The 13,261-nt window shown below is 35.4% G+C and overlaps 1 protein-coding gene, 1 non-coding gene and 1 pseudogene across 6 annotated transcripts; 2 read left to right on the top strand and 1 right to left on the bottom strand.

Annotated features, from left to right (window-relative positions):
* Positions 1 to 4,850: 4,850 nt before the first annotated feature.
* Positions 4,851 to 10,665, top strand: LOC140983375 (protein SEH1-like). 5 transcript variants are annotated; one of them, XR_012176417.1, is made up of 9 exons: positions 4,851 to 5,137; positions 5,905 to 6,016; positions 6,348 to 6,448; positions 7,848 to 7,925; positions 8,573 to 8,728; positions 9,107 to 9,219; positions 9,614 to 9,735; positions 10,173 to 10,295; positions 10,334 to 10,665. XR_012176417.1 is itself a non-coding variant. In XM_073450410.1 (9 exons), exons 1-9 carry the CDS (start codon positions 4,979 to 4,981, stop codon positions 10,337 to 10,339), a joined length of 975 nt encoding a protein of 324 aa, XP_073306511.1. In that variant the 5' UTR covers positions 4,851 to 4,978; the 3' UTR covers positions 10,340 to 10,665. The 5 variants fall into 5 exon arrangements, 4 of the variants coding, with proteins under 4 accessions (XP_073306511.1, XP_073306512.1, XP_073306510.1 ...); XM_073450410.1 differs by having other exon boundaries at positions 9,614 to 9,740; XM_073450411.1 differs by having other exon boundaries at positions 10,173 to 10,665.
* On the top strand, positions 7,310 to 7,422 carry LOC140983675 (small nucleolar RNA snoR104). Its single transcript, XR_012176468.1, has one exon. It is a non-coding gene; the product is annotated as a small nucleolar RNA snoR104 (small nucleolar RNA).
* Positions 10,666 to 10,736: 71 nt separating the features above from the next.
* On the bottom strand, positions 10,737 to 12,922 carry LOC140983374 (phytyl ester synthase 1, chloroplastic-like; annotated as a pseudogene).
* Positions 12,923 to 13,261: the final 339 nt, after the last annotated feature.

Raw genomic sequence — 13,261 nt, 5'->3', positions numbered from 1 at the left:
CAAATACGACACGTGAGACGGTCTCACACAAGTTTTTGCCGAACCTAAAAAAGGGAAAAACCTACTTTTTCCACTAAACTAAGCTGAAAATCATCGTATAAGTTTCAAAAAAACTGTTTTTTCCATACACAAAAATGCATAACGCACGTATAGAGTGCTGCCGATGACTAAGTAATTATTTAAATTTTATCTCACATGTTCTCATACATAAATTTTAAGTTAATTATATTAGTAATTATTATTTTAAAATTATATTATAAAATATATTGAATTACATACATTGTCCTATTACATATTTTGCTTTTATAAACATAATTGCACCCTCGTTCAATTTTGAATTTTAGTTGAAAAAAAAAGTGATCACTAAAAATTAATAACTTGTGTAAATAATCCATTATTTTAAATTTAATTTTTTAAATATTTTAAAAAATGATATTTTTTTTGGGTAAATTGCCCTAAAATGTATTGAATTACACACAATGTCACATTATATTTTTTGCTTTTATCAACATAATCGTACGCTCATTCAATTTTGAATTTTATTTGAAAAGAAAAGTGATTACTAAAAATTGAATAACTTCTATAAAATAATCTATAATTTAATTTTTAACATCTTTTTTAAAAAAAACTCTTTTTTATATATTGATATCTCGGAAAGGGACCGATTCATTATTGGATTTGGGAGGGAGAAAAAAATCGGAAACCTAAAGCTGGTCCCGGAAAGTCAAGAAAAACTGGATGGGAGCAAGTCTGGGCAGAGAAAGAGTTCCCTGTTTTAAAACATCTCGAGCATGCATCGACCCGGTAAGCTTGTCAGACAACTACAAACGGGTACTAGTCCGAGACCACAAACTCAACCGGGCAACATGGATAGACTAAATCAATTAATCGTGGACCATGTCCAGAGCCGTACCTGTGGTTCATAGGGCCTGAGGCGATATTTTTAAAAAAAATCTTGTTGTGATAAATAACCGTAAAGCTCAGTTTGTAAATTAAAAATAAATAAACAATAGATATAAGGAAAATATAATTTACTAGTTATATATTTATCTCTTTGCGATTTTTTTCTTCGTGCGCCACAACATCAACATGGCTCTAACGTAATGCAGTGTCATATGAACAATTATATTAGAAAAAGATTGAAATTGACAAAAATTGTAAGATATGTTGCTAAAATTGAAATTTATCAATATAAACTATCAAAATAACAAAATGATAAATATAATGAACCAATATTGTAAAAATATATGATTTATTTTAAATAATAAATATAATATTTTATTCAAGAAAATAGAAAATAAAGATATGTAAAATAGGTAAGTATCACAATTTTTTGTGTTTTATTTTTTGAAATGGGTCCAAATACATAAATTCAAGAAAAGAGGCCAAATAATTGACAAGTAAAGTATAAAAGTTTAACACATGAGTTGACACAAGATAAAATAATAAATATATTGGACAAACATTATCATTTTATGCATACAAAATTTTTAAAAGTTTAATTAATGTGCCGTGTAACTTTATTGTTTGGCCTTTACATAATTTAATTAAATCTCCAATGAACACAATCATCATATTTAATCATGTTTTCAATGGGTCAATGTCCAATTTTTTTTAATCTCTTCAACAACATAGAACAACGATATTTTTTTTTGGGCCCCTGTGAGGGCCGGGCCTTGAGACGATGGCCTCTCTCGCCTCACATAAGGTACGGCCCTGACCATGTCCACCGATAATAAAGGGTCTTGTTTCTCTCCACGTTATCAAATCATGCTAAAATCAAGACGTGGTTCACGTCCTCACATCGTTGCCACAAGCCAAGCATCTCGTAATAAGCATGCTTAACGGAATGGTTCGGACTGAAACCGGTCCGTTAAACCCATAACCGAGCCTGGTATGAACAAAAAAGAGCCGGAACCATCTCTATATAGAATTTTGATGTTTTTTATTGGTGGAAAGTAAATTCTCAACTTTATCCGTGTCAGCGGCAATTGCAAGAGATGTCCTAGCCGTTCAAAATTCAAGTGTTGTTTCTGACTCATCATTTTTAGCATGTGAAATAACCATTGGTGAACAAAGAACTAATTTAAGCAAAAAACACTAAGCATGCTAACATGCATATAAGATTGGTTTGTAATCGAAAAAAAGAATAAAATCACTGGAGCGATTGACGGATTTCAAAGATCAAGCTCCGACGATGATACGAAGTACTCAAAATATATTTTAATAAATCATGATTAATTTCGGATATTCAGTTGTAAAAATCAATGTTTAAGTTATTTTATTTTATGATTAATCAGTATTATTTTCACTCAAAATACTAAATAAAAAATATCAATATATTTAAAGTAATGTTATACTAAAAATAATAAAATCGGACCCGGTTCAACCCGGACTAGAACTGGTTTATAAATTATAGAACCGGTCTACGGCACGGATTGGTTCGAAGGTTTTTACCTTGGAACAAGAACCAGTTCGGAACCACTTGACCCCGAACCGTGGAATCATTAAGCATGCCTATCTCGGAATAGTCACCGACTCTGGTACCTTATAAATACCAAAAGAGGTAAAATCAAATAGTTCACTTTCATTCTCACAAACAGTCTCTACATATTTACTTAAAAATACTTTATTTTCTTTGCGTGCATACTTAATTGACTTGAGCGTCAGAGTGATCATGTCGAAAATCCTTTTAGCGTACCTCACTATCGTTTCTTGTTATCAGATAGACAGGCCATCCAGCTCGGATTCATCTTTCCCGGTCACCAACGTGTACATGGGAAGAACACGTCTCTGCTTGATAAATTACCCATCAAGCTCACCAATTTTTCCAAGCAGCATTATCTATACATTTTTTTTGTTAATATATTTTTTTTAAAAAATATCACATATAGATATATTTGGCTAAATTGCCCCCAAATCCCCAACAACAAACATAAGTTTGCTTTCAGAATCTGTCAGGAAAATATTTTCTCGCTCCTTGGTACAACAATTTATTTGTTCCAGGCAAAAACTTGTGTGAGACGGTCTCACGGGTCGTATTTGTGAAACGGATCTCTTATTTGGGTCATCCATGAAAAAGTATTACTTTTTATGCTAAGAGTATTATTTTTTATTGTGAATATGGATAAAGTTGACTCGTCTCATATATTAAGATCCGTGATACGGTCTCACATGAGACACATTCTTTGTTCCAACTTCCCAAAAGAATAATTTTACCTATTTCGTTCTGTCCCAAAGCTTCACGCATTCTTTTTGTCGAGTCCTTCGACCCTACCGTAGGGGTACTACCCAATCGCCGAGGAATTGTCAAGATTTGGTCACACATAATTTTTCATATGGGCTGACATATAAATCATGCGAAGCTCACATGAAATTGGTCAAATCTTAATCTTTGATCCTACAGAAAAGTTTGATCAAATTTCTCCTTATTTTTCCTCACCTTCTTTCTCTATTACCATTATAGTTCTTCGAATAAATCACAACAAATCAATTGAAGAAATTCCCAGCAAATCAAAGGCCTTCTCCTTCACCCACTTTGTGCCAATCGATTATTCTCAAAAGAGACTAAAAAAAAAAACCCAAAAAAGTTCTTTTGTAGTGGACTAGTTGTAGAACGGAATTTGGACATGGTCCTTCCAATACAAGAATATTATGCAATGTTTCCTCTTTTCATTTCTTCATAGTTTTCATTTTTCTCTCTCATAAATTCTATTTCCAAATCACAACCATGTGAACTGAAAAATATTTCACTACAAAAATAATTTGCTCCAACAAAATATATTCCTCCATTCTTTCCTTCTTTTATATTGTACTTTGTTTCTCAGCTTCCATACATCTCAATGAAAGTTCACACATCCAGCAAAATCATATTGAGATAGACACGATGATTCTTGCTACAAACACAAAAATTGTTCATAATTGACAAATCCACCTAAATTTCAATAAACTGGAAATATATCCTCTTACAATTGATATACAATAGGTGGATAACGAACTGAGCCGATTCGCGAACTTTTCGAGCTTGTTCTTCTTTATTAAGGTGAGCGGATTCTTCATTTTTTATCTGCTTGTATAATTCTGTTTCTTTCATATATTGTTTCTTGGTTTTTGGTGTTATCTATAAACAAGAAGTCTAAAGACCAGATATCAAATCCCAAAAGTAATTTGAATTGATTTTTAGTTACAATATTGAGGATTTTATCCATCAAATATTACTCGTTCACGTGATACTCTTTTTTCTCTTCCATTGCTCCCCAACAATTCATATTAACTTTTGTGGTACGTGATGCGTGTTATATCAACTTTTTTTGTGTTTGATAATTTTTGTGTAAAAAATATGTATCATTTTATTAGAATATTAACAAAAATTCTTGTGCGACGGTCTCAAGATGAATATTCTATTTTTGTCATCCATGAAAAAGTATTATTTTTTATGCTAATAATATTACTTTTTATTGTAAATATGAATATAGTTGACCCGTTTTACGAATAAATATATATGAGATCGTCTCACAAGAGAAATACTAAAACACAAATAGATTAGCGATTGGATAAAATTTATTGAGATATTTTAAATAAATTATAGATAAATTCGAGAAAAAATCCAAAAAATACATAGAGATGTAAAAAATTTGCTAATAAACTAACACCAATAATGTTAGTTTATAAATAAAATTTATTGTCACTTGATATATCAAAATTAAATAATGTGAGATGTTAGTTTAATAATATAATCCAGATAAATGAAAAAACACACCACAAATCAAAGAGATCGACCACCATTTATAAATAAATAATAAATAATAAATAATAAATAATAAAATACAAAGTGAACATGGTCCCCCAAATTTAAATGGATCTGGCCATTAGGGTTCCAGGGAATTCAATTACTTTCAAAGATTCCTTCGTTGCATCTAAAAGACGCATCAGCAGATACTGAATCCAATTGTACAGCTTGTAGAAGCGAGACAAAGAGATGGATAAACACGTTTTGACGCTTGATAAGGGGACGACTTGCACTGCGTGGAACCACAGTGGCCAGAGATTGGCTGCTGCTTTGAATGACGGTACATTGTCCATTTATGATTCAACAGATCCAGCGTCTTCTGTTTTCAGTTGCACCTCCAGATTTAAGGTAGAATTATCTTCATTTCTTGCTCCGAAGCTTACTTTTCTGTTTTCTTTTGCTCGAGTGTGCAATTGGAAGAGTGTTCTTTGATTTATGTGAGTCTGGCTTAACTTTGATTGTCGGGGTGTCAGTTTTACTCTTTACTCCGTGACATTGTTAAATGTACCAAGTTGGCTCCATAACCGAATGGGGTGGGAATGATAAGTGTACCACCCTAATAGCTAGTGTTTTGCTTGTGATGTCCGGTTGGATATATGGACTTGTATCGGTGAGAATCCACGTGGTGAAAATAGGAAGTGATGATATAATCTGGGCTGTGACGGTAATGTGACCTTTGTTAACATTACAAGTTAGATTGCTGTATATGTACTGATTATTGATTGGTGAATGAAGATTGTACAATGTTGGCTGCTGTCAGTATCAGCTTCTCAAGGGGTTGGATTGGTGGGCAATGTAACATGTACTACACGGGTTCTACAAAATGCGGAGGATCTCGTAAGCTTGAGGGGATCTTGCACTTGAAAGACTCGCATTTTGGGTTTGGGCTCTCCTCTTCGACTTATAACCTCACACACATGCAGAAAGTCCATCTTATTTAGGGTCCAGCTTGTTGGAGTACCCCATAATTGCCAGCTGTAATCAATATATTGAAATTCACTCCATGATTGTACATTAAGTTGTTATCTTGACTAAATATGTTTAAGTCTGCCGTAACTTTTATCATATTCATTTTTGATGAAGTTGAGTGTGATATGGTATTGATTTTCAATTAGGTCCAAGAAGGAAGCATTTTGAAAGTGGTCTGGGCTCCACCAGAATTCGGAGATGTACTTGCTTGCATTAGTGCCAATGGCATTTTGTCTTTGTGGGAGGAAGTTGCCGAAGGTACTTGCTCGATATTTTGGTTACTTTTACATGGTTGCTATTTTGAAGTTCTATAGGATAAAATGAATGTATATTTGTTTTTGTTTGGTGAATATAGTTTTTCTTTTGTGGATTATGGGGCCGTGTTTCATACCTTCAGATGAGGGAAATCATAGATTTATTGGATTGATTATGGCTAAGGTTTCTGGTTATGTCAGAGTTGGATTATAACTTGTCTAATCTTATTCTATCTTCTGTTGGTGAACGATTGTTGACTCTTTTATGTGCGTTTTTTGTTTTACAACATCTTACTGATCTAAATATTATGCAATTTTAATTTGCCAACTGCTAGGTGCTGAAGGCAATCGGTGGAAGCTGTGTAAATCATTTGAAAGAAACACCGGCCAAGTTCTAGATGCTCAATTCGGTGATTGTCATACAAGTTTGAAATTGGTGAGACTTGTTATTAGTTTCTTGCAAGTAGCACTTTATGGTTCTTGGCTGCAACAGGCATGACTTACAAAGGCCAATTAAATTTGGACTTCTCTTTGCTTCATCTGAAACATAGTAACATTATTAAAAAAACTAAATACTGTAAAGTTTTATGGTGGATGTTTTCTTCCAATGGTGTGATTGTTGTCAAGTTGGTATTTCTGCTTCATTTTGCTTCTATCCATCTAAGATACACTGATTCCGTTGCCTTCGTGGATTTATATCCTCTCAAATCTATACCTCAATGACTTGACTGTGATTGCTGCGAAAGAAAATATGTGATCCACTTTTGAAAGCTCTATTGGAATATAACTGATCTTTCTCTAGTATGAATGTGATTTGACTACCGAGAAGATCACATATATTCCAATAGAGCTTTCAAAAGTGGATCGCATATACTACTGAGAAGATCAAAATAAATGTCAACATAAATAATATGTATACTCTGAGTCCAGATCCTTTAGAGTGCTTATTCCATGTGATTTTAGATTTGCATCATCATCTGGGGTTACTATGACCTTTTGGTCGCATCATTTTTGCTAATTCAATCACCTTTTGACCTTCGAGTCAAATCATCTTTGCGATGCTATCTTCATGTGGAACTTGAATACAGCAGTCTCTCCAACATGATTATGGGCACCCAAACCATTTTTTACACACTTGAATCCGTATATGCTCATCTGTACCTCCAATTAAACACCAATCACCGAAGCAACACAGAAATTGTTGTGGAGAACTTATGAAAATGAGAAAGAATTCATGAGAGAGAGAGAGAGAGAGGAATAGACGTGAAGGTTGGAAAAATGGATTGGAAGGAAAGAAGGGAAGCATCCAGAAGCTGAGATGTTAATTTATACAATCTTCCTAAATTGAACCTCATTGTTAGTCCTTGCAGTGCCCAAGTAAACTCTGCAAGTCAAAAATGAGATACTTGAATTATATATACAGGTTTTATTGTAGTAGGGAACAGGTCTTTTTATTGTTTCAGCATTATTACTTGCGGCACTGTGTTTTTCTGTAGTCTTAAGAGTCAAAACGTTCAGATTAAGATGGAAACAATGTTCTTCATGTGAACAAGCATAAACAAAAGATTATGTACTAATTTGTTTATTTTAAAGCAAAATAACTTCAGTTGCAGAAATGAATCGCACCATTTTCGAATTTAAGAATCACCATGAATATTTCATGTTAGTCATCCATCCTTCCTGGGTTTCTGGTTATCAACTCTTACATGGTTGAGTTCAGAATTTATTGTGATTTTCTCAATATTTGTCAAAATGAAAACTTGATTTCATGATGTGAAAAAATATTCTATATGTTGGAATGTTTGTAAGTTTTACTGTAATTACCTCCTTTCCAGGTTGCTGCATTTGCAGATGGTAAAGTAAAAATCTACGAGCTACTTGATATACTTGATTTGGAGAAGTGGCAACTTCAGGTCCTCCCTTTGATTATCATTGTTACTCATCAATTTTTGCTTCGCTTTGCAGTTTGTAGGCATACTGTGTGAGATGGACATAACATTGTTTATTATGAATATGAACTCTACAGTTGTTTCATCTTCATCTTCCAATCACCCCTTCATTTTACCAACCCTTATCTTTCCGTATTTTTACATTTAGATGTATAAACTCATGGTACAAGTTCTTGTCTTTACATTTTTCTAATCTCTTTTTCTTTGCATAATTTGGGGCATCTCTATTTGGTTTATTGCCTTTAGTTGTGTATTCTTTATCCATGTTATGGGAAATTTGGGGTAATGTTTGGTAGTGTTTTGAAAAAATGTTTTGAGAAACATAACTTTCCATAATTTGTTGTTCTAAAAGATTTGGAAAGAAGTTTTATCCCATGCAAACTTTTAATCTTTTTGGAACTCTAATCTAGATAAAATGGATGGAGCAAAAACCATCACCATGTCATTTGTGCTCACTGCTAACATTAGAAGAGAAACATATTTTGTATGCTTATTTTCGTGGACTCATCTGCCATATCCCAGTGGTGGTAGTCTTACTTCTGTTTTCCATGAACTGGATAGGGAATATTTTTTAACGATAGACCAATTTGATCTTGATTGTTTTTTTGTAGGCTCAATTTCAAAATGTAGTTGATGTGGTGTCCGAGTTCGGTAATGCTTCCTGTCTGTCTGCTTCCATCTCTTGGAATCCGCAAAAAGGTGAAGTCCAGCAGTCGAGCTTTATTGTGGGCTTTAGCTCTAATATGCCATCACTAAACTTCCCTAAGGTACATAGCATTCGTCCTTGAATTCAAACTGCTTTGAACTTGCTTGACAGGAAATTTACAATCAAATTGATGCATGTTAACTAGTAGGAAATTTTGATGCAGTAAATAGTATGTTATGACCAGGAAGATAATATTTCATTGCAAGGATCTTATGTACAGTTTTTAATCCACTCAAATAATTCTTTGAGGTTTAGGATTTCTTTCCATGTAAAGAACTATTAAATTCTAGATTTGCTTATACGGATGCAATAATCTTTTACTCATGTCCATGATGAATATTCTAGCTATATGTTGGGACAGTCTGAATCTCTTTAGCTTCTTCAATATTTTGTCTCTGCTAGAAGATCTGCAACTTAATCATATTATAGTTTTTAACAGGTCTGGGAGTATGATCAGGATCATCAAAGATGGCTTCCAGTTGCTGAACTTTCCATGCCAGAGGACAAGAGTGATCAGGTCTATGCAGTTGCCTGGGCACCTAACATAGGCAGGTATAACATTTATATATTATTCTTCCTTTTGTATTAGAAATTGAGTTTCTGTGATGCTACATAGATAAACTTCCATGTATATGAATTTTGATGTCGGGATTTATTTTACTATTAACGGGATAATAAGGAATGGTTATGGTCAGACTGAGTCTGTACTTGGTTATGCCTATTTTCCTACGACAAAGAACTGTTTTGCCAAATTGCATGCATTGAGCTCAAACTTTAAACCCCGTAAATGAGGAAAAAAGTGAAACACGCTCCGGCAGGTTAAGAACCGACTGTTCTCCTTAACGGATTTTTATCAACATAAATGAATTAGAAAAGTGAATGATGAAGATAATGAGGTACAGTGAATGTTATATTGTTTCTTATCTCTCTCTCCCCGTCTCTATAGGCCTTATGAACTGATTGCTGTGGCAAATCAAAAGGGAATCGGAGTCTGGCACCTTGGCTTGAACCCTGATGCTGATGGGAGGCTTCCGGTGAATCAAGTTGTAATGCTCCATGGCCATGATGGTGAGGTATTGGCTCACCCATATATTCATGTATTTTCTACTAGGTGTATTAGTGATCTAGATGGTATTGATTAAGCATTGAGCTGCTGATAGTTTGCCCCTTCATTACCATGAGGAGTAAGATATTTGAATGCTCGATTTGTGTTTTCCATTAGACAATTCCAGTCTTTTTCCAACACTTGATGTGATATTCTCCAATATTTTGATTAAAATATAGTGTACCAAATATTGTAGATGGCCTGCGAGTGCCTGTACTTGCATAGTCTCTCTCGTTATGAACCTAAAACATTAGGATTCTACCCTTTTCTAGGGGTCCTAATGAACCCGTAGGTGCTAGCATGAAATTGATGGGAAAAAGAGCAGCAGGTTTTTTTGGGGAACATGATGACCATATTTAGTTTACACGTGATCATGCAAAATAATATATTTGCTTGATAGGTATGGCAGATGGAATGGGACATGAGCGGAATGACACTGGCCACTACTGGTACTGATGGTGTAGTCAGGTTGTGGCAGGCAAATTTGAACGGAGTTTGGCACGAGCAAGCTGTTTTGGCACCTGCAAGTTAGTATTCTACTTCTCATTACGTGCCGTGTAGCACTAACCAACCAACTAGCTCGAGTGGTGGAACAGTTTATGTCGATGATAAGATCTTGGATCCAAACCGCTTGGGACATATAAAACAGGAAGAGACAACTAGCTGTAGCAAGGATTTCTTCTTAGAATGATGTAACATATAACTACAGAATACAGAATGATATCAGTTTTGAGTCATAGTTGAATTTGATTGGTTTTTACCATATCATCCGAATTTATATTTGTATTTGAATGGATACACATAATGAAGCAATCGAAAATGTGTATAAAGAATGATAGATGTCCTCGAAGATGTCAGATATACGAATTTAGGAAATCCAAGAGTTTGAATTATTTATTTGTGATTGAATTCAAATATTTGTGACCTGTTTCCAACTTCTACATGTGTGCTTCTAAAAATGCAAACTTAATTGATGATCAACGCAGTCCAGCGATAAAAATACATGGACCTTGGTCTGCCGTCAGAATTACTCGATTAATATAAAACTGTAGAGTATACAGAGATGGACAGAGGTCGACCATAATCAAAGGGACACCGCCAGGAGGTGCAAGGATAGCACCGGAGAAGCGACTCTTGTTGAACTTGTGCATATTTGCATGCACTGCTGATGCCCTTGTAGTATTAACTATATGATCCAACAACTTTCCATGATAAATCATTAAATATTATTCAACCCTACTGAGAAAAAAATTTGTTAGCTCGGAAAATTTGCAGGTTCAAATGACATGATCCCTTAATCTATACCAGAAACCAGAATTCACAGATCAAAAGTTGGAAGCTGATGAACCGGAGCCGAAACTACTCGATATAACATCCTCTCAAACAAATTTCGATACGGATCTTCCTCTCTTCTTGAGCAAATAAGCTATACTTCGTTCTACATCAGATTTTATCTGCTGATAAAATTCCTTCACACTGCTCTTATCCTTTAGCACTTCCTCCCTTCCCTTTGTCACCAGTGGTTTCCCAAACAGGCAGTAGATTCGTCCTGGAAGCTTCGGTAAAATGCCCGGAATAAAGAATCTTGGTTGGCCGCTTCCCCTTCCATTTGAACCCCTGGCCTTACTCTAATAACGTTGAGATTGTTAAGCTTTATCATGTCATTTAGAAAAGGGATTCTCATTAGTTCATCATAATCAAGAATTAGTTCAACAATATCGTCTTCTCCAACTACGCCAAAAGGTACAATTGTGGCCCCAAATTCGATAGCCATTCTCACAACCTCAGCCTCTTCAGGCCAGAATAGCTTGTAAGTTTCACCCTTTCGGTGTAAAGCCTCACGTACACCACCAGGGTAAAGAAGGACATAGGATTTTGTCGATAGTAATTTGAAAATGTTGCTTGCTGTGACAGGTATTGATTGCCCCGATACCCGGAACATGTCAAAATCCGAGGTATCTAGTAAAGGGCCTTCATAGTTTTGATTGAACATCTCTGTATGTGAAACGCCATGGAACATGGCGGTTGTCTCCCTCAAGAATTCTTCGACTATTGAACCAAGTTCTGTTCCTAGTAGCATGTGGTAGCCAACTAGGAGAACCGGGCCTTGATCAGGGATTCCTTCGAGACCTCTTACTACCTTTCCGTCTCCTAAAGTTGATAACATAACCAGGCTCGTCGCAAGGCGGAAAACCCAAATCTTTTATCAGACATTCTTGAATTCCGACATGCTCTGAGGGAGGAAATCTTTGACGTAATCATGTCTTTTAGAATGTCGATATGTGGAGGATACTTTTATGAAAGTCAAAAGATTCATCCCATCCTCAAGTAGGAGAATGTGACCATTGTCTTTGAAAGACCGTACTTTGCAATTTTTTATTAAATTTTGAGAGTCTATGGGCTTCAGATTCACTAGGAAGGAAGCTATCTTTTCCACTGGCAAGGATAAGCACTTCAGCTTTGACAGCGTGGAGTCGCGAATTGGCATGTCTTTCTGCAGATTTTAACAGTTCCAACTTCCATATCAGAGTTTTCATGGGTATTATATCGGTCATGGTTGAGGCACCGTCTAGTAAAGTTCTGAGCTCGTACAAAAAGTTCTCTAGTTGTTTGGTGGGAAAGTTGAACATGTTTTCGCCTTTGTTTATTTTGGTCATTTTGATTGGTTCTCCTAAAAGGGGGCCGAAAATGTGAGGAACTATGTGGCGCAGTTCTTCGGGGAAAGCTTCCAAGAGTGGTAGCAGAGGATTTAGATGTGACCTGTTAAATGATGTTGCTGCAATACAAGAGATGAAGCTTTATTCATCGGGAAGAAGAAAACAATAATCAAACAGGGATCGCATGCAGCATTCGGGAATTTACCTGGATTCATCAGTATCAATACCAGATCAATCATAGGATTATTAGCAGCTACTGAGAGAGCGAGACATCCTCCAAAAGATTCTCCCACCAAATATATTGGCCTCGTTGGATTTTTTCTACGTTCGTCCCTTATCACATTTTCAACAAATTTTACGAGCCTTTCATACAGGGTTCGATCATGAACTGGGACGTGCATACACCGAACTTCAGAAACCTTACCTAAAGCTTTGTGATGCAGGATGAGTCCCATTCCGAGACCATCCATTCCCGCGTGATGCTAAGTTAGCAATACTCTAAATCTTAAAACTGTTTTTAGTATTATTTTTCCCAACTTTTCAATGTTACTGTCAATGATTTTTCATGATCACCACTTGTTTTGACTCTTCCTATCTCTTGATCAACGATCATGTAATCAGTCATACCTGGTAAGAATAGAAGAACGGGTGAATTTTTCAGGGGCCGACCCGCTTCTACTGGACAAAACCACCGGGGAGGTCCATTATCAGGTTGAATCATGTTCTTGGCTGCTTCAACATATTGATTCACAGTTTGAGTTCCATACCCGTCATCCCAAAGGGGCCTTAGTTTTTCTTCCCAATTCCCCTCATTATATTCTTGGACAAAACC

The sequence above is a fragment of the Primulina huaijiensis genome, chromosome 8, assembly GCF_012295235.1.
Source record: "Primulina huaijiensis isolate GDHJ02 chromosome 8, ASM1229523v2, whole genome shotgun sequence".
Taxonomy (NCBI): domain Eukaryota; kingdom Viridiplantae; phylum Streptophyta; class Magnoliopsida; order Lamiales; family Gesneriaceae; genus Primulina; species Primulina huaijiensis.
The sequence above is the reverse complement of the archived record's forward strand: the minus strand, read 5'-3'. Positions and strand labels throughout refer to the sequence as shown.